The sequence below is a fragment of the Aethalodelphis obliquidens genome, unplaced genomic scaffold, assembly GCF_003676395.1.
Source record: "Aethalodelphis obliquidens isolate GAN/ISIS:26980383/991018 unplaced genomic scaffold, ASM367639v1 scaffold10, whole genome shotgun sequence".
Classification (NCBI taxonomy): domain Eukaryota; kingdom Metazoa; phylum Chordata; class Mammalia; order Artiodactyla; family Delphinidae; genus Aethalodelphis; species Aethalodelphis obliquidens.
The window spans coordinates 7,812,277-7,839,155 of NW_020837954.1; the positions used below are offsets into that span (position 1 = coordinate 7,812,277).

Sequence of the window (26,879 nt, forward strand, 5' to 3'; positions counted from 1 at the left end):
AGATCGCTATATTATTCTTTAATATGTTTAAAACTCTCCATAATAAAAATTAAAGGGTATATGTAATACAATCATATAATACATCCTTTACAATATGAAGGATAAACTCTTAAGAGAGGAGCATGTATGGAGGGAAACCGTTAAGATTCCTCCAGAGAAATCAGGCAGGAGGAACACCCTGAACTAAAACAGTTGTAGTAAAGAAATTTAAAGCACAGATTAAATCAGTGTTACTTCCTTAGGTCAGTGGTTAGGCTTCAAGTATATTCGAAGCCAAAAAATTGTTTTTTAACTAGAAAAGGCTCCAAAGTTTTTATGCAAAGAAGACTATATTTCCAAAAAATTAATAATCACGGAATTAAAATATATTTTAGGATACTGAGGCTATCTATATTAGATAGCCCACTGAATCACTAAAGTCCAGCTCACACTTCCAACAAAGTTCTTTCCTGCTTTAGAACTTATTTTAATGCTGTTCCTTTCCACTGAAAAACCTATGGTTAGGTAGTCACACTTCAGATCTCAAAGTATACTTATCCTCCTAAGGGTTTCACAAAAATTAAATGTGTTAAGATATGTATTAACAACTTAAAATAATTCTTGGCATATAGGAACTGTTCAATAATTGCTTAGCTATTTACCTGAAAGCTCACTATCTACACAGGTTCTCCACCACCATTTATTTTCTCAGCATCCTGTTAATTTCTGATTTATCACATTTTATTATTTCTCAAGTACTGCACCAACAGTAAGGTCCTTGCTTCACATATCATTATATACCCAGTATGCAGCACAAAATAACACTGAAATATATTCACTGAATAATCATACTAGAATCAATAAGACCCAAAGACTCAACATTTTTAGAAGGACCCATTGATCTCTTTAGCATCTGCCAATGGGAAGGATGATGATAAACATTAACAATAACAGGGGGACTTCCCTGGTAGCACAGTGGTTAAGAATCCGCCTGCCAACGTAGGGGACATGGGTTAAAGCCCTGGTCTGGGAAGATCCCACGTGCTGTGGAGCAGCTAAGCCCGTGGGCCACAACTACTGAACCTGTGCTCTAGAGCCCACAAACCACAACTGCTGAGCCTGCGTGCCACAACTACTGAAGCCTGCACACCTGAGCCTGTGCTCCACCACAAGAGAAGCCACTGCAGTGAGAAGGCTGTGCACTGCATCAAAGAGTAGCCCCTGCTCGCCTCAACTAGAGAAAGCCTGCACGCAGCAACGAAGACCCAACGCAGCCAAAAATAAATAAATAAAATAAATTTATTAAAAAAAAAACAATAACAGGGAATAAAGAAGAATAAACAAGTTAAGTGTCTTTTGTGGGGGAAAGAGGCAGGCATTTGAGATGAACTGAATAATGGATATATTGAATTCGAAGTAGAAAATTTAAACAGGAAGTTAGAAATACGTCTGAGACATCTGAAAGTCAAAAATACAGTAGTGACTAAGAACATGGTCTCTAGAGTCAGTCTGCCTAGGTTTAAATCCCAGCTCTGCTACTCCTAGTTATAGGATCTTAGATCTTAGGCAGATTACTTAACCTCTGGGCCCCAATAATCTAGTGTCAAAAAACAAAACAAACAAACAAAAAAAACCCACCACCAACCAAAGAAACCAATTGTGCTCACCTCATTGGGTTTTTTTAGGATTAAAGGACTAAATACTGAAGCATCGGAATAACAGCAAAAAACAAAAACAAAAAACACAGTATATTTCGAAATTTACAGTGAAAACAAAAAGAACCAGGACCCCAAGTAACGATAACTGAGACCAAAGGAGAGGAAATATATGAAAAGTGATAAGTGGACCAAAGGGAAAATAAGAAATTACAGAATATAGGCCAAAAAAAAGGATTTTGAGGAAGAAACTCTCAAAAGCAGAAAGTGTTGGTTAAGTGCATATAATCTATAAGAAGGCCTCTAGATTTGGCAATTTGAAGGTCAATCACCAACAGAAAGAAGTGTTCTACAAAGTGTTTAGATAGGTATAAGGAGAGAGAGCAAAAAAAGACTATACAGCAGGATCAAGGGGTAAATGGAGAAAAGAAATCTAGATTAGGGGTCCCTAGACTTTCTGTTCCCAAGGACTTCAGAAAAGAAACAGGGAGAATATGACATAAGATTGTGGACTCAATTCTATAAAATAAAAATTTTTTTACTCTACTGCCACCACCATTTGAAAAAGGAAAACTGCATAACAGCAAGTCTTTATGAAGGCTAAAACTCTCGGAATAAAAGGAACACCTTTATGAAAAATCTCTATACTGTTCTTATTTTTTATAATTTCATAGTAGATTTATAAAAATCTTGTAATAGAAAAGGAACACGGATTTGCAAATCATTGTTCTAGACTACCCTAAGAAAACCCTAGCAATAACAGATTAAAAGGGAAACAATTACCTCCCCCCATTAAAAATGAAGAAATCAAGTTATGTCTGAGAGAAACATCTCCTATTAACTTAAGATCTTTAGATGGCAATATCTGTCACGTTATGACAAATCTGTATGCCAGAGTATGCAAACACAAACACTAATTAAAAGTTTACACTTGGGCTTTCCTGGTGGCGCAGTGGTTGAGAGTCCACCTGCCGATGCAGGGGACACGGGTTCGTGCCCCGGTCAGGGAAGATCCCACATGCTACAGAGTGGCTAGGCCCGTGAGCCATGGCCACTGAGCCTGCTTGTCCAGAGCCTGTGCTCTGCAACGGGAGAGGCCACAGCAGGGAGAGGCCCACGTACCGCAAAAAAAAAAAAAAAAAAAAAAAAGTTTACAGTTGCTGGAGAATTAGTAGTTTTAGAATACTAACTCCAGGACTACATTTTCTATGTATTACCTATGCCATATTTTTATAGTTGGCACACAAGCATTTTGTATATGCCATAAGTGCATTTATTACACACTAACTACAGAAAAAAATATAAGGACATATTTGCAATATATATAAACTAGACCTGGCATGCCATGGGGGCTCAATAAAACTTTTTTGAAATGTACTGAAGTGGTGTATGCCACATAATGAAATACAAGTCAGATTCCATTTCTACAAAAAATACCAAAAAAACAATACAACACAATGGTTTCAAGAGTGGTAATAAGACCAAACAAAGCCTTTGGATTCAGATAAACCTGGGTTCAAATCTCAGCTGCAATACTTTATAGCTGGCAAAGTTATTTAAACTGTTTGTGTTTCCTCATCTGTAAAATAGAAATGATACCTACCTCATAAGGTTGTAGTGCTGATGAAATGGCAGTTATAATTTCTATTTAATGTGACTGCCAAAATCTCACAAGCAGTCCAGTCCATTTTTTCCCAAGTCCTAGACCAAATCAATCCAAATCTCTGGAGGATGAGACAAAGGCCTGCATACTTTTTATAGTTTTACAAGTGATTACCACTAGCACTCTCTTCTAGAAATCACTGTCCTAGAGCCTTATTAACAAAGCTTTACCTAAATCCCAGGTAAGGAACCATCACAAAGATGAAAGAGAGTTAAGACATCCTTTGGTTTAGTTCCAATCTTCTAAGAAAGACCTTTACCCAAAATTCCTTTTACAGGGAAGAGAACCATAATGCAAACTTCCAGTTTAAAATCTTTTCCAAAGCCAGGAAATTTAATTCCACACTGAAATTTTATATCAAAATGAGGTATACCTTAGCCTCGTTGTATTCATCATTGAATAGTTTTAATACTGAATACTTTAAATAATGTATAGATGAACAGTGTACCCAAGGATGTATACCATAACGATATGCAACTTCTCTTATTTCTGTTATCTTTCTTAAAATTAAGTTTAAGTTTACAATTTAAATCCATTCACGCTTCACTTAAACTTTCCCAATAAATTTTTTATTCAACACATACATTTTAAAATGTGCATCTCACAAGCATTCTTACTAAAGACTGAAGACGTGTAAAGCAAATTCAGCATTCCAGAAGCAAACCTGAAATCCTAATAACTAAGTAGCCCAATAAAACATTTTAGAGAAATATACAGAGCAAAAATACACAATCATGAACATTTTATTCCAAAAGAATCAGTGTGAAATAATAAAAATTCCTGGAAAAAAATTAAGAGTCTAGAAACACTGCAGAACTTCTTCAAAAAAAAGCAAACAAAAAAAGTTTAGAATGGCTATATCAGAACTAATATGCCAACTGTAGATAAACTGAAAGCAAGCAAGCAAAATGAATCTTCCTTAAAAGACTTCGGTCAAGAAGAGAATTAGAAGGGAAAGCAAGGGCTAGGGTAGACAATATAGATAGACCTCACTGTTGTATAGATTTTTTACTAATTTAGACACAAGACATTTTTCAGCTACTTACACCAGTGAAACTTATGAATGACTAATGCAATTGCTAACTTGAAAAGTGTTTAAATTCAAGCTTTTCTATAACAGTACAAAGGTTATAAACACTGTATCAGGGACTGGTGAAATATTATTTAGTGAGCCCAAGCCTCAATGCATTAGTAAATGCAATTTTTAAAAATAAATGCCTCACACCGAATATTAAGTTTGCACATGGTGTAGTAAAAGTTGTACATCAATAGAACTCTATACATCCCAGATATTTTAAAGCAGACTACACACACAAAAAAACAATTTTGACTTTAGCTTTTTAAATGTTATATTTTTAAGAGCCCAATAGTATATCAAAGCACTAAAACACTGAATTGACTAACAGGTGTTGATTTATAATTAACTTTCTCAAGACTTGGTAAAGTGTCAAAATATATGTTTCTTACTTTTCAAAAGTTTAACTTTTCCAACTTTGTAGAGACAAATAAAAGTCGACTGGTTCAAAATCAAACTGACGATATACATATTTGTTTGAGGACACCCTTTTTAAGCTAATCCAATCTTCCTTCTTTCAGCACTGCATTTCCCTAACCATTCACCCCAGGCATATATGACATGTATGTCAGCGAACAATACTACTTACATTCTAAATATATACCAGTCTGAAGAACAGGTGCAACACTATTTAGATGCATGCCTTTTTTCTTCTAAGCCAAAATTTGCCTTAGAAAGTGATTTTAAAATAAACACAAACACCCAAAAGATTTGAACAATACTTTTAAAAAGATGTAGTCCTTCTGAAATACAAGACATAAGTCCTTAAAACACCAACAATCTTCCAAAAGTTAGGTAAACCAACCTATCAAAGTTTCACCTTAAGACTGAGTCCGGCTCAATTATGAAGGATCCTGAGGATATTTAACTTTGCTTCCCCTGCGTGAGTTGGTAACGTGAGACAAGTACGCTTTACTCCAAGTTAATATTAAATCTTCATAAAGACGGCACAGATATTCTGGTTTGGCTTTTTATGTGTAAAGAAGGGGATGGAGAACGGCGAAGGGTATTCTAAAAAGAAAAATTCAGTACAGAGAAGCGTTGATGAGTCAATCACTAAGAACTCAAAGGAATCTAAGTGAATAAGGCAGCATCCCAGGTAAGAAGGTACTTAAAGTTGGCGGTAGGAAATGAAAACTTCACAGGTCAGCCGCAAGCCATTGTGCTCGGTAGCAGCCCTGGAAAGAAGCGTGGCTGTCAAGGAGTAAGGGTTATCAACTCCGGGGGAGGGGGGCAGACATGCCAAATCGGAAAAGGGGGGTGATCCGGGTAAAGGTGGTAAATGCCCGTCCCAATCCCTCTCCTCCGGTTCTCCATCTCAAGAGGCACAAACAAGAGCAAGCTCAGTGCCCAACAGCCCCTCGCCGGACTCTCTCCCACAGAGAGGAACTCGGCCCCAAGCCCCGGAGACCCGCGCAGGCCGCCTCCGGAGGAGCCCCCGCAGACGCCATACTAAAAGCCAAAATGGCTGCCCGAAGGAAGCCCGCACCGCGCAGCTAGTGAGGGCTGGGTAACAAGCTTCTGCGGGAAGGGGGGAGGGGGGCTAGAGGAAGAGCCGTCGCCAGGACCATCGCCCCCTCGAGCCGCACAGGTAGGTTTCTCTCGGCCTCCCAAGGCCTCGAGCTCCAACTGAGGGGAGTCCCGGCCCCACCCCCCCCACCCCCCGGTCGGGAACCCCGCCGCCGCAGCCGTCCCGCACACCGACCCCAGCGAGGTACCTGCAGTTCGGCCCGCTCCACCTCCCAGTGCGCCCGCTCCATCTCGAACCGAGCCCACTCGTGCTGGATGTAGTGCAGGATCCCTGGGATAGTGTACTGCTGCGGCCGGGACAGCTCTGGGCCTGCCGCGGGACCCGCTCCCTCGGCGGTCGGAGCACCCCCACCGCCCGCCGCTCCATTCCCCCCGGGCGAAAGGCTCATGTTCCCCCCAGGTCCCTGCTGCTGCCGTGGAGGGGCCGCCATCCCGGGGCCGCCACCACCACCTCCGGCGAGCTCGTCCATTGTGTGTGGGGCCCCGGCCGGGGCGCAGGGCGAGACGCCGACCGCTGGGGGAAGGGCCGGGGAGGGTGGCCCCGCGCTGGCGGCGGGGCGGAGGCCGGCTGGGAGAGGGGCGGGGAGGGGGTTGTTGCTGAATGCCTGCCGTAGGTCAGAGCAGGGAGCTGCCGGCCGCCGCCATTACAGTCCCTCCTCCATCTGCCAGTTTCACTCACTCACTTTAGGGGAAGGGGGGGCCGCGGCGGGAGGGGGAAGGGGGGCAGGGTTGGGAAGGAGAGAGACGTAGGGTCGCCGCTCCCGCGCAGCATGCCGGGTAGAGAACGCCACTGCCGCCGCTCGCCTACTAGCCAAATAGAGTCCGGCCTCACCCTACGCAGGCGTACTGAGGACGCAGTCGGCTTGCCGTTAGAGGCGGGGAAGGAGATTCGGCCCCGCCCCTAGGCCCGCCCCGCAGGCTCGCTGCGGGATTCTGGCGGTGGAGTCCGGACGAATCCAATCGAATCCAATCTTTGGAAGAGAGTTGGTCTCTGCCTTCCCAGGAATCCGTATCCCTCTCTCAGTCAGTCCCCAGCGCCGTTCCCTACCCAAAGGTCTCAGCGGCGCGCTTGCCTTTGGAGCTGGGTTTTAACCTGGTTGGTCGCTCTGGCCGGCCGCAGCCGGTCCCGGATTCCTGACGTTTCTTTTGCATTCCTTGCGTGTTTTTAGGCAGTCCCAGAGGGTCGGGCCTCTTTCTCTGCCTGTCACTCTCTCTTTCTCTGGTTTCCTAGCACCAGGCAGTTCCCGGGGCTTTGGGGACGTTCTCTTTTGGCAAAGAGCCCAGATCGTCCCGGACGTGGAGACTGATTCTCTGTCTCTGGGCTTTGCTCCCAATTCTGTGCTCCCTGTCGCGCGTTGCAACTTGTACAGCTTTGCCTCCCGTCTTTCCTATTCTGGGGTGGGTTGTGTTTGGGGAGTTTGACAGGGGAGCAGTAGCGATTGTTTTCATTTTTTGGGGGGAGAAGAGAAGGTGAAAATCTTTAGATCTTGATAGTGGGCAGAGGGAGAAAGAAAACTGGAGGGGACTGGTTAAACTAACAATTTGATATTTTAGAAGTGAATGAGCTCACAAATATTGTCATTCATAGCAGAATCTTTTGATGGAAATAGAAAATAAGAGCATTGTGAAGACAATTTAAAACCCTAGATGAACGGCTAAAAATGTTTTCCTGGGTTGTTTTAGTGAATGTAATATACACATAAAAGACAAGGTTAATCTTTTAAGTACCGTAGTGTGTGTGTTTATGTATTTAGGTTGCACGGAAACATCCTTAATGAACTAGTAAGTTTCTAAAAGTTAATGTAGCTAATAACCATTTGGTCAAAAAATAGGACAAAAATGATATTTAACAACAATAAGGAAAAAAGATTCATTAATTACAGCTATGCAGGAAAATCGCATATAACATTTATTGCATTCAAATTTTTCGCTTCTCTACTACCAATAAAATTTTCACTATGGAATATACACGACCACTCGGTGTAATTTCCAAGAGATAAAGTAGTACATCTTATTTTATCATGTCTGCTTTACTGTTATTATAGTTTAACGGAGAGCGGATTGGACTTGTTACCCATGCTGCCATGTTTAATTTACATATGAAATGACGTCTGAGGTCGCAGAATTATTAAGAACTATTTCTCCATTTCATAGCAACCAACATACAACCAGCTCATTCAATCTTGTTCATTTGCGAGGGGCCTCAGAGCACGTAAAAAGTTCAAAAATTCTGTACTGCCTCAAGACCCATATACATCAAGAAAAATTTGTGAGAAGGTGTGACTGATCTCCCTTACGTTGGCATCAAAAGAAGAGGAGCATACCCACTAATATTTCCTGCTGGTACGTCAAGTTCAAGTAAAGACTGGATTTATAATCCTTTTTCCTCCCCACTCACCTTCAAAAAAAACCAAACTCTGCTCTTCTATTACCTATCATATTAAGTGGCACCACATTCAAACCTGAGGCCTGGCAGTCATTCTAGTACCTTTCCTTCACTTGGTCCCCTCATCCAATCCCTTTCTCAGTAATACCTTTTATATCTATTCCATATCTTCATGCATGTCTTAATTTAAACCTTCCCACCTTTACTGTTCCCCCGCCTTCCACTACCACGGATGCCTGAGTGATCTTCAGAAGTCAGATCTGATCCTATCATTCCCTGCTTAAAATATATTAATGATCACCAGACTTACAATAAAGCCCAAATTTTAGCATAGTATATAAAAGTCCTTATTGCCTAATTTACCATCACACCATCATGGTATCCCATTCTCTCCAGCTAATCTGCAGCACCATTTTGGGTTCCTCAAATGTGTAATGCTGTTTCATTCCACAAGAATTTAATACATGCTGTATCCAACTGGCTTTGCTTCCCTTCTTCCTTCAAAACTCATCTCAAGTATTTCTTCCTCCAAGAAGCTTTCCAGATCCGTGAATTATTTAGTATAGTATCCTAATAGTATCCCATGCTTAACTCCTAATACTTATTACATTGTATTTAAATTGTCTATATATGTACTCGGTGACAGTCATACTAAACACTATGAAAGCAAGACAGTCACATAACAGGTACTGCAAATATTTGCTTCACTTATTTACTTTTTTTTTTTAAATTTCTGGATTGGCTACTATTTTTCAGATGCTCTGTTAGTTGCTGGTGAACCACTGTGAATCAAACAGATATAATCTCTGCCTTCACAGACTTTCCAGTCTAGTTTTAGGCAAATTACTTAGCACCAAGCACCCTTACTTCCTCAAAGTCTTATCCAGATCTGTCTCTTACACTCCCTATTTGAAGAATTCCAGTTGAACATGTCTGGATTCACTTTGTCCATGGTTTTATAAATGTCAACAGTGCAATCCTAAACCATATTCTTCCCAGATCATAGTCATTTATCTGCAGGATTGTAGCCTCCTAGAGGGGCAGGACCTATGCCCTCTTGTTGAAAACTGTACCCCCAGTGCCTGGGACAGTGAAATCCCCAATAAATGTTTGATGAATAACTTAAATTCATACTAGACTAATATGAATATTTTTCCTTCACCTCAGTCTTTTTTTTTACCAGTTTTTGCTACCATTGTACCAATTATCTCTTGAGGTTCAATGACCAGAACTGTCATGAGCACTAATAGTAAAAGACACCAAAATTTTCTCCTCTATTGGGAGATTATTTTTTACAGTATTGATGTTGTGCTTTGTGTACATGACTCCAAGGACAGTCTGCAGTGAGCTCCTAGAATCTTGTTCTCTGTAGGTAATGAGCTTTCCCAGGCTCACATACAACTCACCTAACTGGAATTCCCTTCCTAAACTGTGACTGAGTCATTTCCTCTTTTCAGCATCAACCTTTGAAACTTCTTGTTTGTTCTGTCCTTTCATCAATCTTGTTCATTTCTCCTCCACTCCCATTGATTCTCTCAGTTTCGATGCCTGCCTATTTATATCTTTAATCAGTTTAGAATTTTAAGGTTTTTTTTTCCCCATTAGCTAATCTTAGACACCTGTGTTTTTATTCTACCTGACCAAAAAGAGACTTGTCACATTTCATGTGCATATATTATATCAACAAAAGTATGTTAAGGAATTCTAGTCTTTTAAATACATCAAAGTGGTTAACACTCAGATGCCTTCTTCCCAGTTACTGCAATACCTGATGTACAAAGTGTTTTGACCCTGACTTTGAGAACTATGTGAATTCCTTCCCAGACATCATATTATTTCATTGGTACATACTTCTAGGCATCTTTAACAGATTTTTTCTTTAACATACCACTATACCATTATCACACCTATAAAATTAATGGTAATTCCATTGTACAGTCATCCTACTAACAAAGAGCTCAGACTGGTTCATAATCACTGATCTAGTCATCTTTTTCCATCATCTGAAAAGATTGTGACAAGTATTCTTATCTCTATGAAGAGAGAAAGCTGAGATAAGAGTTCTGGGTAACTTCCGCAGCCCTTAGTAGAATAGGAAGTATTCCTACTCTTATATCAGTGAGTATACATGTTTATTTGGAAATAAGAAATAAAGTCTCCCTTTACAATTCTGCCTCCTTCTGTCCTGTCAATGGATTTAATATTACTACCTCTGGCTCCCAAATCATTTGCACTTTTGAAATCATTTTTTAGGTAGTTTCAGGGTGATTCAGTCACTTGGGGAAACTACATAGTGTTTACATTTATAAATATAGAAAACAAATGAATATTAGAGCCCAGAGAAATATCTTTGAGAAGAGTTGGCATGTGTTCAAAAACCAAACGAGCAAAGTGTATAATGGAGATGGAACAGAAAAGGAGGCAGCTTTGACCTGCACTGTGGTTTAACCAGCATAATAAGATCAGGTATCTACTTTTCATTAAAGCAGTTGCTTGTGGCTAAGAAAAGTATAGAAATATATGCAGGATACCTGAACTATTCAAATAGTGTATTGTGTGGAAAAGAAAAGGAATAGGACCTTCACAGATTACAGAAAAATAGGCACCAAGACCTTCAGGAAACTGTGCATGCTATATAAAATTCTAGTCCAAGTTCATTCCTGAATTGTCTCCTGGGTAATATGATTCAGAAAGCAATAGGCTGTGATAATACTGTATAATAGCTAACTCATAGAGATGTCAAAATTGAAAGGGAAAAAAGAAAAAAGGATTGCCTGGAGCCAAGTCCCTCCTGAACATTGGGTAAAAGTGAACAACCAGCTCTATAAACATGAGAACCAAATGACTGGAAAATGTGACTGAATGGGAAATTGCCAAAAGTTTCCTAGGTAATAATTTAACAATCTTGGAAATGTGGTTTGTCTCCTGTTGGAGCAGCAGGGGAGAATGTTCAGAAGAATGGTACCAGACATGGACATCTTGCCTGGGAAATCTCTGCTAAAGACAGTTTCCTTTGGAAAATGTTTTAAATTTGGCAAAAATTCACAAAACCTTATTTTTCTATGATAACATTTTTAAAGACGGTAACCTTTAGTTTTGTCTATTAATAGACCAACCTAAAGTACCTGACAATTACCCTACAAAAAAAGATTAAAGAATTAGAGCATTTTAAAATACCTCCTATTGCTCCTTTTGTATTATAGCTTCAATATAGTAATCGGATGTTGTAAATCATATTGTGCATAAGACTTTTTATTTTTGGCCGCACAGCATGTGGTATCTCAGTTCCCCGACCAGGGATTGAACCCATGCCCCCTGCAGTAGAAGCTCCAAGTCTTAACCAGTGGACCACCAGGGAAGTCCCTAGACATTTTTTTTTTTTTAACATCTTTATTGGGGTATACTTGCTTTACAATGGTGTGTTAGTTTCTGCTTTATAACAAAGTGAATCAGTCATACATAAACATATGTTCCCATATGTCTTCCCTCTTGTAGACATTTTTATTTAACTTTATTTTGGATTTCAGTCATTCAAAAGTAGGAAAAAAAAGTCTAATGAATTGCCATTTTCAACAGTTATCAAGATTTTGCCATTCTTATTTCATCTATTCCCCATTTTTTCTGTGTGAGGAATTTTTTTTGACTATTAAAAAAGTTTAACAAGAAAGTTTAATGTGAAAATGTATACTGCTCAATTTTTTATATGATAGTAAAACAGGCCCTTTGGAGATGGGACATGAGGAAGCAATTGATATCTTTGATGAACACAACCTTTGTTTATACTCATTCCAAGGCTTCTAACATGATGATACTATTTTCCCTTATACTGCCATTCCAGTATTGTTCTGTCACCCACCAATTGCTGTCTCTGCACATTCATCTATTGAAAGATTCATAAAGGAGTCAAGTCCCCAAAGATTCCTTGGACATGTCCACCACCATTTGATTTCAGTGATAACTTCTTGTCCATACATGTTTCAACTCAGGAGGGTGAGCCTTGCTTATGGCGTCTACTCAACAAGCTCAAAGATACCTTGAAATGGAATTCGTGGCCTTCCTCACACTTCCATGGCCGGCTCTCAGAATAATTTAAAGTAAATCCCAGACATCATATTATTTCGTTGGTATATACTTCTCTAGGTATCTAACAGATTAGGACCTTTTTATTTTCAACATACCACAATACCATTATCACACCAATAAAATTAGTGGTAATTCCATTATACAGTATAATCCCTAGTCCATCGTCAATTTTCCCCAATTATCTAAAAAAAATTTTTTTTAAGAGTTGGTGATTTCAAATCAGGATCCAAACAAAATCTATATATTTCCTTTATTTGCTGTATCTTTAGGTCTTTTTTTATTTGTCTCCCCCCTCACCCCCACATCGTCATGCCATTTATTTGTTGAAGAGGTGAGGTTATTTATCCTGCAGAATTTCCCACATTTGGCTGGTTGCATTTTTATTGTATTATTTAGCATATTCCTTTCTCCTCCGTATTGTCTGTAAACTAGGAGTTAGATCTAGAGGCTAGGTTTGATTCAGGTTTTAATTTTTTTTGGTAAAAATATTTCTACATTGGGGATGCAATGTACTTTCTATTGCATCACACCAGGCAGCACATAATGTCTAGTTGTCTCAGTTTTAGTACTGTGATGTACTAAACTTGATCAGCCTGATCTAGCTATTGTCAGCCTTAGCTAGCTAGCTAGCTGTCTTTTAACACATATATCGTGCTCTACTCTCAACAGTTTCTGCTCAGTGCGGAGTCTGTCTTTCTATTAAAGAGCTTCCACTGGATGTTGCTGAGCCTTCGGGGTCCTGATTGGGACCTTTCCTTGCACTCATTGGCAAAAGAGATCCTGCCAGATCTCCTCCCAGTTCTCAGTGTAGTACCTAGATTCCCTCCTGGGGTTCCCATGTCAAGGAGGGGGGTGAGGCGCCCTTCCTTTGGATGATGACTTGGTGATTTCTGGGTTCCTTGGCTCTTTTGACCCTTACAGGACCACATTTTCAAACCTCCACTTCTGCTGGCACAGGTGTGGTTCCCCCTTTCTAGTTGCTAAGGGTAGTTAGTGTTCTGGAGTTCCAGGGGATGTTTTTCCCTTGGTTTTTGGTAAAGATGTTACTGTATAGTTTTTTCTTTTTTTCCATCCTCGTGGCTCTCACTGTTTTTTGTAAGGGAATCCCGGGAACTTCCAAAACTGCTCTGCTACTAACACCACTCCCTTGCTTCTCTGCACTCTTGGCGTTTTAAGGTTTAAATTGCCTGCTAGTTAACCTAAATTTATTTATTAGAGCCCTGCTATTGAAATAACTTATTTGATCACTGCTAAAATAATTGTGACATTTTTGCTATTCAGAGATGTGAGATATAAGTGAGTGTAAATTTAAGTATGAATAATATCCTCTGGGAACAGCTGGGCAGGCTCTTGTCTGACAACTTTACTCTCCTATTTACATTTTCAGCCAGGAGCTGTAACATGTTGCTGTACTTTACTGTGAAATTCAGTAAAGCAAAAAGTGCTCCTGGGCAAAGGGCAGCCAAGCAGTCCACCTGAAAGGCTCTGTGTTTACCCTGACACCTGATCGGAACAAGAATGATACTAAATTCAGATACGTGTCTGAAAACTTGCCTTGGACAGCATTTGCTGGGTATGTTTTATCTATTGGAAGTAGAAAGGGAGATTAGCTGAACTCGCTAAGAGAGCGAGTCAGACATAAGAATTTTGGAAGTTTAGGTCTGATTACAAATGTTAAACACACTGTAATAAATGCAGTAGTATGAGCTTTTCTGTCCTAAAGTTTCACATTATCTGATTAAGCCACTTCTTGGGCTTTAGGCTCCCTGTTGAGATCAACTGAAAGCAAATAGTCTGTTAGAATTGTACCTTTTGTGATACACTCTGGGGTCAAGATTAAACCTGCCAAAATATGCACATATAGCCATTAGCCAGTGAAAGCTTCTGAACAGAGGGTACAAACTGGGTAGACCTAGATTTACTCTAGTGAATGGAGAGTGAAATTGTACGTCCATGGTCATATTACAGCCGTCACTGAATTACTGGAGTCTTGAGGCAAACCTGGAGGTAAAGAGCAGTGGGTGAGAGCACAGACACTGGAGCCTGGCTAACATGATTGAGTCCTTCCTCTGCCTTTTTACTTGGTGACCTTTGGCAAGTGACTAAGTTTTCATATCTGTGAAGTGGAGATAAAAACAGTCTCTAACTCATAAAGCTATTATGGGGATTGAATGAGTGTAGGTAAAGCGTTGGAAACAGCAGCGCCTGGCTGTTTGGTAAGCACTGTGTGTTTTCTATTGTTATTATCTCTCTTCAAGAGTTGTTTTGTTGGGTTATTAGGACATCTTATCACAAAGGCTGAATAATGCCTCTCAGGTTACAGCAGCGGATTCTTTCATGACCACCATCAAATATCAGGAGCGTTAATTACTCATTTGAATTAGAGTCAGTTGTGGCCATGTAACTAACAAAAAAGATAGATCCTGTTGGTTGAGTAAACTGCTCCTCAAATTAAGGTTTAATACAGTAATTTTTGTGTTTCACTGTTTCTTTTAAAGTAATGATCTGCAAAATGGAGCCATAATTTTCTAAGTGATCTCTTCAGGACTGAAAAATGTTAATGTAGCTTTTAATACTGCTTCATTTTAACTCAAGACATGCTTCATTTAATTAGGAAGATCTTAAATAATAATTTCAATATATAACTGTAGTTTTACAGTATTCTTTTCTTTTTTTTTAACATCTTTATTGGAGTATAATTATAATTGCTTTACAGTCTTGTGTTAGTTTCTGCTGTATAACAAAGTGAATCAGCTATATGCATAACGCATATCCCCATATCCCCTCCATCTTGCATCTCCCTCCCACCTTCCTTATCCCACGCCTCTACGTGGTTGCAAAGCATCAAGCTGATTTCCATGTGCTATGCAGCTGCTTCCCACTAGCTATCTGTTTTATATTTGGTACTGTATATATGTCAGTGCTACTCTCTCACTTCATCCCAGCTTCCCCTTCCCCCTCCCCATCTCCTCAAGTCCATTCTCTACGTCTGTGTCTTTATTCCTGTCCTGCCCCTAGGTTCATCAGAACCATTTTTTTTTTTTAGATTCCATATATATGTGTTAGCATATTGTATTTGTTTTTCTCTTTCTGACTTACTTCAGTCTGTATGACAGACTCTAGGTCCATCCACCTCACTACAAATAACTGCTTTGTTTCTTTTTATGGCTGAGTAATATTCCATTGTATATATGTGCTACATATTCTTTATCCATTCATCTGTCAGTGGACACTTAGGTTGCTTCCATGTCCTGGCTATTGTAAATAGTGCTGCAATGAACATTGTGGTACATGACTCTTTTTGAATTATGGTTTTCTCAGGGTATATGCCCAGTAGTGGGATTGCTGGGTCATCTGGTAGTTCTATTTTTAGTTTTCTAAGGAACCTCCACACTGTTCTCCATAGTGGCTGTATCAATTTACATTCCCACCAACAGGGCAAGAAGGTTCCCTTTTCTCCAAACCCTCTCCAGCATTTATCGTTTGTAGATTTTTTGATGATGACCATTCTGACTGGTGTGAGGTGATACCTCATTGTAGTTTTGATATGCATTTCTCTAATAATTAGTGACGTTGAGCATCCTTTCATGTGTTTGCTGGCAATCTGTATATGTTCTTTGGAGAAATGTCTATTTAGGTCTTCTGCCCATTTTTGGATTGGGTTGTTTTTTTTTTTTGATATTGAGCTGCATGAGCTGCTTGTATATTTTGGAGATTAATCCTTTGTCAGTTGCTTCCTTTGCAAATATTTTCTCCCATTCTGAGGGTTGTCTTTTCATCTTGTTTATGGTTTCCTATGCTGTGCAAAAGTTTTTAAGTTTCATTAGGTTCCATTTGTTTATTTTTGTTTTTATTTCCATTTCTCTAGGAGGTGGGTCAAAAAGGATCTTGCTGTGATTTATGTCATAGAGTATTCTGCCTATGGTTTTCTCTAAGAGTTTTATGGTGTCTGGCCTTACATTTAGGTCTTCAATCCATTTTGAGTTTACTTTTGTGTATGGTGTTAGGGAATGTTCTTATTTCATTCTTTTACATGTAGCTGTCCAGTTTTCCCAGCACCACTTATTGAAGAGGCTGTCTTTTCTCCATTGTATACGCTTGCCTCCTTTATCAAAGATAAAGTGACCGTGTGTGTGGTTTTATCTCTGGGCCTTCTATCCTGTTCCATTGATCTATATTTCTGATTTTGTGCCAGTACCATACTGTCTTGATTACTGTAGCTTTGTAGTATAGTCTGAAGTCTGGGAGCCTGATTCCTCCAGCTCTGTTTTTCTTTCTCAAGATTGCTTTGGCTATTTGGGGTCTTTTGTGTTTCCATACAAATTGTGAAATTTTTTGTTCTAGTTCTGTGAAAAATGCCATTGGCGTTTGATAGGGATTGCACAGAATCTGTAGATTGCTTTGGGTAGTATAGTCATTTTCACAATGTTTGTTCTTCCAATCCAAGAGCATGGTATATCACTCCATCTGTTTCTATCATCTTTAATTTCTTTCATCAGTGTCTTACAGTTTTCTGCATACAGGTCTTTGTCTCCTTAGGTAGGTTTATTCCTAGATATTTTATTCTTTTTGTTTCAGTGGTAAATGGCAGTGTTTCCTTAATTTCTTTTTCAGATTTTTCATCATTAGTGTATAGGAATGCAAGAGATTTCTCTGCGTTAATTTTGTATCCTGCTGCTACTCTACCAAATTCATTGATTAGCTCTAGGTGTTTTCTGGTAGCATCTTTAGGATTCTCTATGTATAGTATCATGTCATCTGCAAACAGTGACAGTTTTACTTCTTCTTTTCCGATTTGTATTCCTTTTATTTCTTTTTCTTCTCTGATTGCTGTGGCTAAAACTTCCAAATCTATGTTGAATAATAGTGGTGAGAGTGGGCAACCTTGTCTTGTTCCTGATCTTAGTGGAAATGGTTTCAGTTTTTCACCATTGAGAATGATGTTGGCTGTGGGTTTGTCATATATGGACTTTATTATGTTGAGGCAGGTTCCCTCTATGCCTACTTTCTGGAGAGTTTTTATCATAAATGGATGTTGATTTTGTCAAAAGCTTTTTCTGCATCTATTGAGACTATCATATGGTTTTTCTCCTTCAATTTGTTAATATGCTGTATCACATTGATTGATTTGCATATACTGAAGAATCCTTGCATTCCTGGGATAAACCCCACTTGATCATGGTGTATGATCCTTTTAATGTGCTGTTGGATTCTGTTTGCTAGTATTTTGTTGAGGATTTTTGCATCTATGTTCATCAGAGATATTGGCCTGCAGTTTTCTTTTTTGTGACATCTTTGCCTGGTCTTGGTATCAGAGTGATTGTGGCTTCATAGAATGAGTTTGGGAGTGTTCCTCCTCTGCTATATTTTGGAAGACTTTGAAAAGGATAGGTGTTAGCTCTTCTGTAAATGTGTGATAGAATTCACCTGTGAAGCCTCCTGGTCCTGGGCTTTTGTTTGTTGGAAGTTCTTTTTTTTTTTTTGTGGTACGCAGGCCTCTCACTGTTGTGGCCTCTCCCGTTGCAGAGCACAGGCTCCGGACGCACAGGCTCAGCAGCCATGGCTAATGGGCCCAGCAGCTCCATGGCATGTGGGATTTTCCCAGATTGGGGCATGAACCTGTATCCCCTGCATCGGCAGGTGGACTCTCAACCACTGCGCCACCAGGGAAGCCCCTGTTGGAAGATTTTTAATCACAGTTTCAATTTCAGTGCTTGTGATTGGTCTTGTTTATATTTTGTTTCTTCCTGGTTCCATCTTGGAAGGTTGTGCTTTTCTAAGAATTTGTTCATTTCTTCTGGGTTGTCCATTTTATTGGCATAGAGTTGCTTGTAGTAATCTCTCATGATCCTTTGTATTTCTGCAATGTCAGTTGTTACTTCTCCTTTTTCATTTATAATTCTATTGACTTGAGTCTTCTCCCTTTTTTTCTTGATGAGTCTGGCTGATGGTTTATCAATTTGGTTTATCTTCTCAAAGAACCAGCTTTTAATTTTATAGATCTTTGCTATTGTTTCCTTCATTTCTTTTTCATTGATTTCTGATCTGATTTTTATTATTTCTTTCCTCCTGCTAACTTCAGGGTTTTTTTGTTCTCCTTTCTCTAATTGCTTTAGGTGTAAGTTTAGGTTGTTTATTTGAGGTTTTTCTTGTTTCTTGAGGTAGGATTGTATTGCTTTAAACTTCCCTCTTAGAACTGCTTTTGCTGCATCCCATTGGTTTTGGGTTGTCATCTTTTCATTGTCATTTGTTTCTAGGTATTTTTTGATTTCCTCTTTGATTTCTTCAGTGATCTCTTGGTTATTAAGTAGCATATTGCTTAGCCTTTATGTGTTTGTATTTTTTAGTTCTTTTCCTGTAATTGATATCTAGTCCCATAGTGTTATGGTTAGAAGAGATACTTGATACAATTTCAATTTTCTTAAATTTACCAAGGCTTGATTTGTGACCTAAGATACGGTCTATCCTGAAGAATGTTCCATGAGCACGTGAGAAGAAAGTGTATTCTGTTTTTGGATGGAATGTCCTGTAAATATCAATTAAGTCCATCTTGTTTAATGTGTCATTTAAAGTTTTTGTTTCCTTATTTATTTTCATTTTGGATGATCTGTCCACTGGTGAAAGTGGGGTGTTAAAGTCCCCTAGTATTATTGTATTACTGTCAATTTCCCCTTTTATGGCTCTTAGCATTTGCCTTATATACTGAGGTGCTCCTATGTTGGGTGCATAAATATTTATGATTGTTATATCTTCTTCTTGAATTTCTCCCTTGATCCTTATGTAGTGTCCTTCTTTATCTCTTGTAATAAATAGTCTTTATTTTAAAGTCTATTTTATCTGATGTGAGTATTGCTACTCCAACGTTGTTTTGATTTCTATTTGCATGGAACATCTTTTTCCATCCCCTCACTTTCAGTCTGTATGTGTCCCTTGGTCTGAAGTGGGTCTCTTGTAGACAGCATATAGATGGGTTTTGTTTTTGTATCTATTCAGCCAGTCTGTGTCTTTTGGTTGGAGCATTTAATCCATTTACATTTAAGGTAATTATCGATATGTATGTTCCTATTACCATTTTCTTAATTTTTGGGGGTTTGTTTTTGTAGGTCTTTTCCTTCTCTTGTGTTTCCTGCCTAGAGAAGTTCCTTTAGCATGTGTTGTAAAGCTGGTTTGGTGGTGCTGAATTCTTTTAACTTTTGCTTATCTGTAAAGGTTTTAATTTCTCCATCGAATCTAAATGAGATCCTTGCTGGGTAGAGTAATCTTGGTTGTAGGCTCTTCCCTTTCATCAGTTTAAATATGTCCTGCCACTCCCTTCTGGCTTGCAGAATTTCTGCTGAAAGATCAGCTGTTAACCTTGTGGAGACTACCTTGTATGTTATTTGTTGCTTTTCCCTTGTGGCTTTTAATATTTTTTCTTTGTATTTAATTTTTGATAGTTTGATTAATATGTGTCTTGGTGTGTTTCTCCTTGGGTTTATCCTGTATGGGACTCTCTGTGCTTCCTGGACTTGATTGACTATTTTCCTTTCCCATGTTAGAGAAGTTTTTGACTATAATCTTTTCAAATATTTTTCAGACCCTTTCTTTTTCTCTTCTTCTTCTGGGACCCCTATCATTCGAATGTTGGTGCGTTTAATGTTGTTCCAGAGGTCTCTGAGACTGTCCTCAATTCTTCTCATTCTTTTTTCTTTCTTCTGCTCCCTGGCAGTTATTGCTACCATTTTATCTTCCAGCTCACTTATCCATTCTTCTGCCTCAGTTATTCTGTTATTGATTCCTTCTAGGGTATTTTCAGTTTCAATAATTGTGTTGTTCATCACTGTTTGTTTGCTCTGTAGTTCTTCTAGATCCTTGTTACATGTTTCTTGTATTTTCTCCATTCTGTGTCCAAGATTTTGGATCATCTTTAGTATCATTACTCTGAGTTATTTTTCAGGTAGGTTGCCTATCTCGTCTTCATTTATTTGGTCTTGTAGGTTTTTACCTTGCTCCTTTATCTGTAACATTTTTTTTTGTCGTTTCATTTTTTTTTTTTTTTTTAAGGGTGGTGCTGTTTTCCTGCCTCACTGGTTGTTTGGCCTGAGATGTGCAGCACTGGAGTTTACAGGCAGTTGGATAGAGCTGGGTCTTGGTGCTGAGGTGAGGACCTATGGGAGTCATCACTCCGATTGATATTCCCTGGGGTTTGAGGTTCTCTATTAGTCCAGCAGTTTGGACTTGGAGTTCCTACCACAGGAGCTTGGGCCCGACCTCCAGCCTGGGAGCCACGATCCCGCAAGCCTTGTGGCACAGCAAAAAAAAAAGGAAGGAAGGAAGAAAGAAAGGAGCAGTACAATATCAAAGAATTTAAACAAAATAAAATTAGAAAGATAAAAATATATTAGGAAAAATAAAATATCATTGAAACAACTGCAACAAGGTAAAATACAACCATAACAGAAAAAGAAAAAAATAAAAGGAGAGTTGGGAACAAGCCAAAAGGAGAGAAGAATAACAAAGTATAAAGAATAAAATAAAATTAGAAAAATAAAAGATTTATTATGAAAAATAAAAGTATAAAAGAATCAATAACAATGAATCAACAAGATAAAACAGAACCGCAATCTAAAAGAGGAAAAGGAAAAGAAAAAAAAAAGCCTTGGCTATGGGGACGGAGTTTAGGCAGGGGGTGGAACTTAGGCAGGGGCGGGGTTTAGGGTGGGGTGGGACCTAGGCAGGTGGGGGTGGTGACGTTTGAGCGTGGGGTGTGGCCTAGGCAGGTTATGTTCAAGCGTGGGGCAGGGCCTCTGCTTAGGACCTGCACAGAAGGGGAGAGGCAGATGTCAAAACAAGGGCCTCTGGAGTGTGGAGTTCTGGAGTTTGGAGGCAGTGCCCTGGGTGGAGGTGTAGGGGTGGGGCTTGGGCTCTGCACGTCAGGAGGGAGACTCCGAGGGCGCAGGATTAGGCCTGGGAGCCCAAAAGGGTTCCCAGAGCCTAAGTGGACAGGGAAAGCATTGGCAGCGTTCTCTTCCGTTCCTTTTCACCCTTCCCACACTGTCTGCCCCAGGGTCACTCTGGTTGCTGCTGGACCCGTAACCATAGATGGGTTCCACTGTGTGTAGGAACTCCTCCCCTCCCGCAGCCCCCCCATCAGGGGGGCCAGTCCCATAGGTCTGGACTTTACTTGTGCTCCTCCTTCCCACCCTCCCACTCCCTCAGGACCTGCGCAGCTGGAGGGTGCTTAGGTGGGCAGAGGATCAGGCCTGGGCTACCAGCAGGTTCCTGGGGGCCCAAGTGGGCAGGGAAACCTGGCCACTCTCCCTTTTGATCCTCTGCCCTCCCAGTGGTTCCCCAATTTCCCCTTGGGACGTGGGATCCCTTCCCCTCCCCCAGCTGCCCTTCAGAGGTGCCAGTCCCATCCCGACAACACTTCTCCTCCCCCTCACTCCCCCCACGGCCCTCATCCTACCTGGTTGCTGGGGGTTCCTCCCATCCTCTTAGGTGTCTGTGGTCCCTCACCGGTGCCTGGTAGATGCCCTAATTGTGAAGAGATGCAAATTCCGCATCCTCCTAGTACACCATCTTGATTCCACCCCCCTGTAGTAGTATTTTCTTACACATTTTTTGGGAAAAATTCCACATGGTTACTAATTTTTTCCCCCAGGTAGTGTGAACACTAAAGTAAAAGACCATATAATGTTGAAACAAGTTAATTGTCGGTAAACTATGGAGTGATGGTTTTATAGAAACATTTTCCATAATTTGGGTATTGCATTTTAATTTATAGTCAACTTTTTTATAGACTTTATACTTCTATAGACTTTTTTTTTTTTTTTTTTGGCCACATGGCATGTGGGATCTTAGTTCTCCAACCAGGGATCAAACCCGTGTCACCTGCAGTGGAAGCACAGAGTCTTAACCACTGGACCACTAGGGAAGTCTATAGACTTTTGTATAAAGTGAGATACCTCTGAATCCCAGTTGGGGTTTGTTTGTTTGTTTCTTCTTTGTTTGACATAAAACTATAGGAGCCATTAGCAAATCAAATTTTAATTCTCAACTCCTTTAGTTTGATTTGAATTTAAAAATCTGTAACATTGTATTTGACCCTGTAAGAGTGCTTACAGGCTTATCACTTGAGTCCTAGTGCAAAGCTATTAGAAGATCACTACTCTTCGGAAGAGGGAAAAAATATGAGAATAATCTATCTCCGTAGTCTTTCACAGTTTTCACTGGAAATCAGATGTCCAACAAGAATTGACAAAACCTAATTTAAGAAATACAGAGTTGAGACTTCCCTGGTGTTCCAGTGGGTAAGACTATGCACTCCCAGTGCAGAGGGCCTGGATTCAATCCCTGGTTGGGGAGCTAGATCCCGCATGCATGCCACAACTAAGAGTTCGCATGCCACAACTAAGAAGCCCACGTGCCACAACTAAAAGATCCTTTGTGCCACTGTAACTAAGACTCAGCACAGCCTAAATAAATAAATAAATAAAATATTAAAGAAAAAAAGAAATACAGGGTTAAATTTATCAAAATCCAAAACATTTTGTTTGAAGTATTTTCAATCTGAGAGGTAACTTGATACTCCATTTTATAGGAAAGGGAAGTAATACATAGTAATCCTACTTCTCTGCTGGAGTTCTTTCTTATTGACACATTGTAACATCACAATAGCAAGTCCTGGGAGGAGCCCATCCATAAGACCCCTAGATCTCTTGGTCCCTGCTTCCTCTTCTCTAAAATTAAGATATTAGATGTCTTTGTTAATCCAAAATTTTGATGAAGAGTTTTAGGTGCTAAGCACAAATATTTAATTTGTATGGCTAATTAACCAAACAATTTGGAATAAGCTTTACCACCAGAAGTGCTTCTTCACTAATGGCCCATGCCCATGTTTTGTCAAAGTAAACATTTAGTTCCCCTTTTTAATGTTATTTTAAATTTCAAAATAAGTTACCCTTGACATTAAAACCAAAAAGAATACAATTTTAGAAGAAAAATTTTTATTTTTAAAGATACCTGTCATTATCTCCGTTGTGTGTAGTAAAGGGAAGGTTGAGTCCGGTTACTTACCTGAAAGCAGCTTTTCTATTCTAAGAGTGGAAGGTAAGATAACAACAATAAGAACAGACTCTATGAACTCCAGCCTTTAAGATTTTGTAGCTTTAAACTGCACAGCTCCAACCACCACCAGATCTGATAGTGAGCACCTCTTTGGCAAATGACTAATGGACAGTCTATTCTCAATCCCTCCATCCCCCACTCCACACACACATAAATGACTAATGAATAAAAATAAAACAAGTACTTTTGGACAGACAATGTAATGGTCTATTTATAGTATATAAACTCCTCATCCTCAGTTTTTGAAATATGGCTTTTCTCCCCTGCTTCAATCATACTGCTGTAAAGACCTTAAGAATTCCTCAGTTCACCCCCCTCCCACCCCACGCCCTATTTAAGATAGAAAGTCTGATACTTGAACATCTCCAAAAATACAACATCCATCCGTTTTGGTAAAACTTCCAGCTTGTCTCTGCTATTATTATGTATGTGTTTGTGTTTTTGTTTTTTTAAAGCACATTCTCTGCATTCAAAGACCGTATTCTTCTTTTTTTTATTATTAATTAATTTATTTATTTTTGCTGTGTTGGGTCTTCGATTCTGTGCGAGGGCTTTCTCTAGTTGTGGCAAGTGGGGGCTACTCTTCATCGTGGTGTGTGGGCCTCTCTCTATTGCGGCCTCTCTTGTTGGGGAGCACAGGCTCCAGACGTGCAGGCTCAGTACTTGTGGCTCATGGGCCTAGTTGCTCCGCGGCATGTGGGATCCTCCTAGACCAGGGCTCGAACCCGTGTCCCCTGCGTTAGCAGGCAGATTCTCAACCACTGTGCCACCAGGGAAGCCCTATGTATGTGTTTTAAATGGGTGTGAAATGGTATCTTGTGGTTTTAATTTGCATTTTCCTAAGGATTAATGATGTTGGTGTACAAATAACCATTCTTATTTGGATTTATATATATATATATATATATTTTTCTTTTTTAAAGGCTTAATTTTTATTTTTTTGGCTGCATTGGGTCTTTGTTGCTGCGTGCAGGCTTTCTCTAGTTGTGGCAAGCTGGGCCTACTTTGCAGTGTGCAGGCTTCTCACTGTGGTGGCTTCTCTTGTTGCAGAGCACGGGCTCTAGGCACACGAGCTTCAGTAGTTGTGGCACTCGGGCTTCAGTAGTTGTGGCTTGTGGGCTCTACAGTGCAGGCTCAGTAGTTGTGGCACACGGGCTTAGTTGCTCTGCAGCATGTGGGATCTTCCCAGACCAGGGATCAAACCCGTGTCCCCTGCATTGGCACGCGGATACTTATCCACTGCACCACCAGGGAAGTCCCTTGGATTTATATTGTATATCTTAAACCAGAATTTGATGAGACTTTTCTTTCTATTTTTTTGGCTGCACTTCATGGCACTCGGGATCTTAGTTCCCCGACCAGGGATCGAACCTCTTCCCCCTGCAGTGGAAGTGCAGAGTCTTAACCATTGGGCCACCAGGGAAGTCCTGATGAGACTTTTTGATCAATTTACCAAAATGACTTTAGATCAAGATCTGAGGATCACATGAAGCATTAGAAAATTTTCAGATATACTGCTAGGAAAATGGTAGACCAGACTATTAAGGTTTATTCTCAAAGCACTTTCGTAATTTTTCTGCAAAACTGTTAGCTTCAGGATTCCTGCAAATCCTAATTTGTTTGGAATTTAACATTTTTAAATGTTTTAATTATTTTAAAACTATTTAAGTAAAATAGCACACATTCAAAATTAATCAAATGTGGTTGAAATATTTCTTGAGTGACCCAGGGATTTAACAGAAAGTAAAAGTGTCAGCTGAAGCTACTAAAAAAATGTATTCTGAATCATAAAGGAGAGATTTAGAGAGAGAGGGAGAGACAGGGAGCAGGGAGGAAAATGGATGGAAAGAAAAGCACGTGGTAATGGGTTTCTTGAAGTCAAATTTCAGTAGTCTTAGAACTGCAGTAGAAAGAATCCATTGGGAAGAATGTGCAAACTACACTGGGGAAGAGGATGAGGAGGGAAAAGGGGGACTCTGTTGAGTGCTTTGCATTTCCTTCACCTCTTTTTGTCCTGACAGAAAGTCTGTGAAGTAGCTGTCTTTATTCCCAGTTGACAGATGAGAAAACTGAATTATCTCAGAATTCCAGTAAATTTTGAAGCAAAGAAACAAACTGTTTTAGTGTATAAAAAAAGAGTGTATAACATATTACAAACTCTGAGGGAGGTGATCCAAATTAGATGAAAATCTGCTAATGACCAGTATTATTTCCTCTCACTCAAGGAGGGAGAAATTCAGAAATAGCTAAATAACTTCAAGGCCTACGGAATGAATCAACATGCTGTGGCAAATAGAATCTAGCACTTGCTAGTTCCATGTTTCCTGAGTTAGGCCATATTGATTAGATGCTCTCAGCACATCCTTTTTTTTTTTTTTTTTTTTAATTTTATTTTATTTTTTTTTTTTTTAGGCTGTGTAGGGTCTTCGTTGCTGTATTCAGGCTTTCTCTAGTTGCTGTGAGGGGTAGCTACTCTTTGTTGCAGGCTTCTCATTGCGGTGGCTTCTCTTGTTGTGGAGCACAGGTTCTAGGCACGCAGGCTTCAGTAGTTGCAGCACAAGGGTTCAGTAGTTTTGGCTCTCGGGCTCTAGAGCACAGGCTCAGTAGTTGTGGCACACAGGCTTAGTTGCTTCGTGGCATGTGGGATCTTCCTAGACCAGGGATCGAACCCGTGTCCCCTGAATTGGCAGGCGGATTCTTAACCAACTGCATCACTAGGGAAGTCCAGCACATCCATTTTGAAAAAGAGTACATATTTTACAGAAGTATGGCATTTAGAAATGCCACAGTAAATGAAACAATAGCTTCATTATTAAAGTAAACATTTATTTTTCAGTTGGCTAATTTTGTAAAATTATATAATGCAGCTCAACATTTTTTTTTATAAATTTATTTTTATTTATTTTTGGCTGTGTTGGGTCTTTGTTGCTGCATGCGAGCTTTCTCTAGTTGTGGCGAGCAGGGGCTACTCTTAATTGTAGTGTGTGGGCTTCTCATTGTGGTGGCTTCTCTTGTTGAGGAGCATGGGCTCTAGAGCGCAGGCTCAGTAGTTGTGGCACACGGGCTTAGTTGCTCCACAGCACGTGAGATCTTCCTGGACCAGGGCTCGGACCCATGTCCCCTGCATTGGCAGGTGGATTCTTAACCACTGCGCCACCAGGGTAGCCCAGCTCAACATTTTTTAAACAAACTTTTTTGTGTGTAACACAAAAAGTAAGACATCTCTTAAAACTTGGGAAAGAAAGCAAAGTAAGGATAGAGAATAAAAATTGCCCCTAATCCTACCATCCAGATTTAAGCAAAATACATTTTGGTATAATTCCTTCCTTTTATGCTTATTATAGTAGCTCTGAACTTTATATAATATACATGTACATGTACTATTTTAGTAACTTTACG

At 39.8% G+C, this 26,879-nt stretch overlaps 2 protein-coding genes and 1 pseudogene across 15 annotated transcripts in view; 1 reads left to right on the top strand and 2 right to left on the bottom strand.

Moving 5' to 3' along the window:
- Window positions 1–6,594, bottom strand: part of STRN3 (striatin 3) — a 114,818-nt gene extending 108,224 nt beyond the window's left edge. Inside the window, exon 1 of one of the 5 annotated variants that reach the window (XM_027111007.1) lies at window positions 6,091–6,594. In XM_027111007.1, coding sequence (XP_026966808.1) covers window positions 6,091–6,372 — 282 coding nt within the window. In that variant the 5' untranslated portion in view covers window positions 6,373–6,594. The remainder of the gene's footprint in view (window positions 1–6,090) is intronic. The other 4 variants (XM_027111006.1, XM_027111008.1, XM_027111009.1 and 1 more) reach the window with 4 other exon arrangements.
- AP4S1 (adaptor related protein complex 4 subunit sigma 1) overlaps window positions 5,578–26,879 on the top strand; it is an 83,245-nt gene continuing 61,943 nt past the window's right edge. For 3 of the 10 annotated variants that reach the window (XR_003433605.1, XM_027111024.1, XM_027111023.1), the window contains exon 1: window positions 5,578–5,963. The gene's annotated coding sequence lies outside the window, so the exon portion shown is untranslated. Of the gene's footprint in view, window positions 5,964–6,838; window positions 6,926–8,056; window positions 8,261–13,758; window positions 13,945–20,485; window positions 20,511–26,879 lie in introns of those variants that run through there. The other 7 variants (XM_027111018.1, XM_027111016.1, XM_027111017.1 and 4 more) reach the window with 7 other exon arrangements.
- On the bottom strand, window positions 12,072–12,287 carry LOC113622651 (small nuclear ribonucleoprotein G pseudogene; annotated as a pseudogene).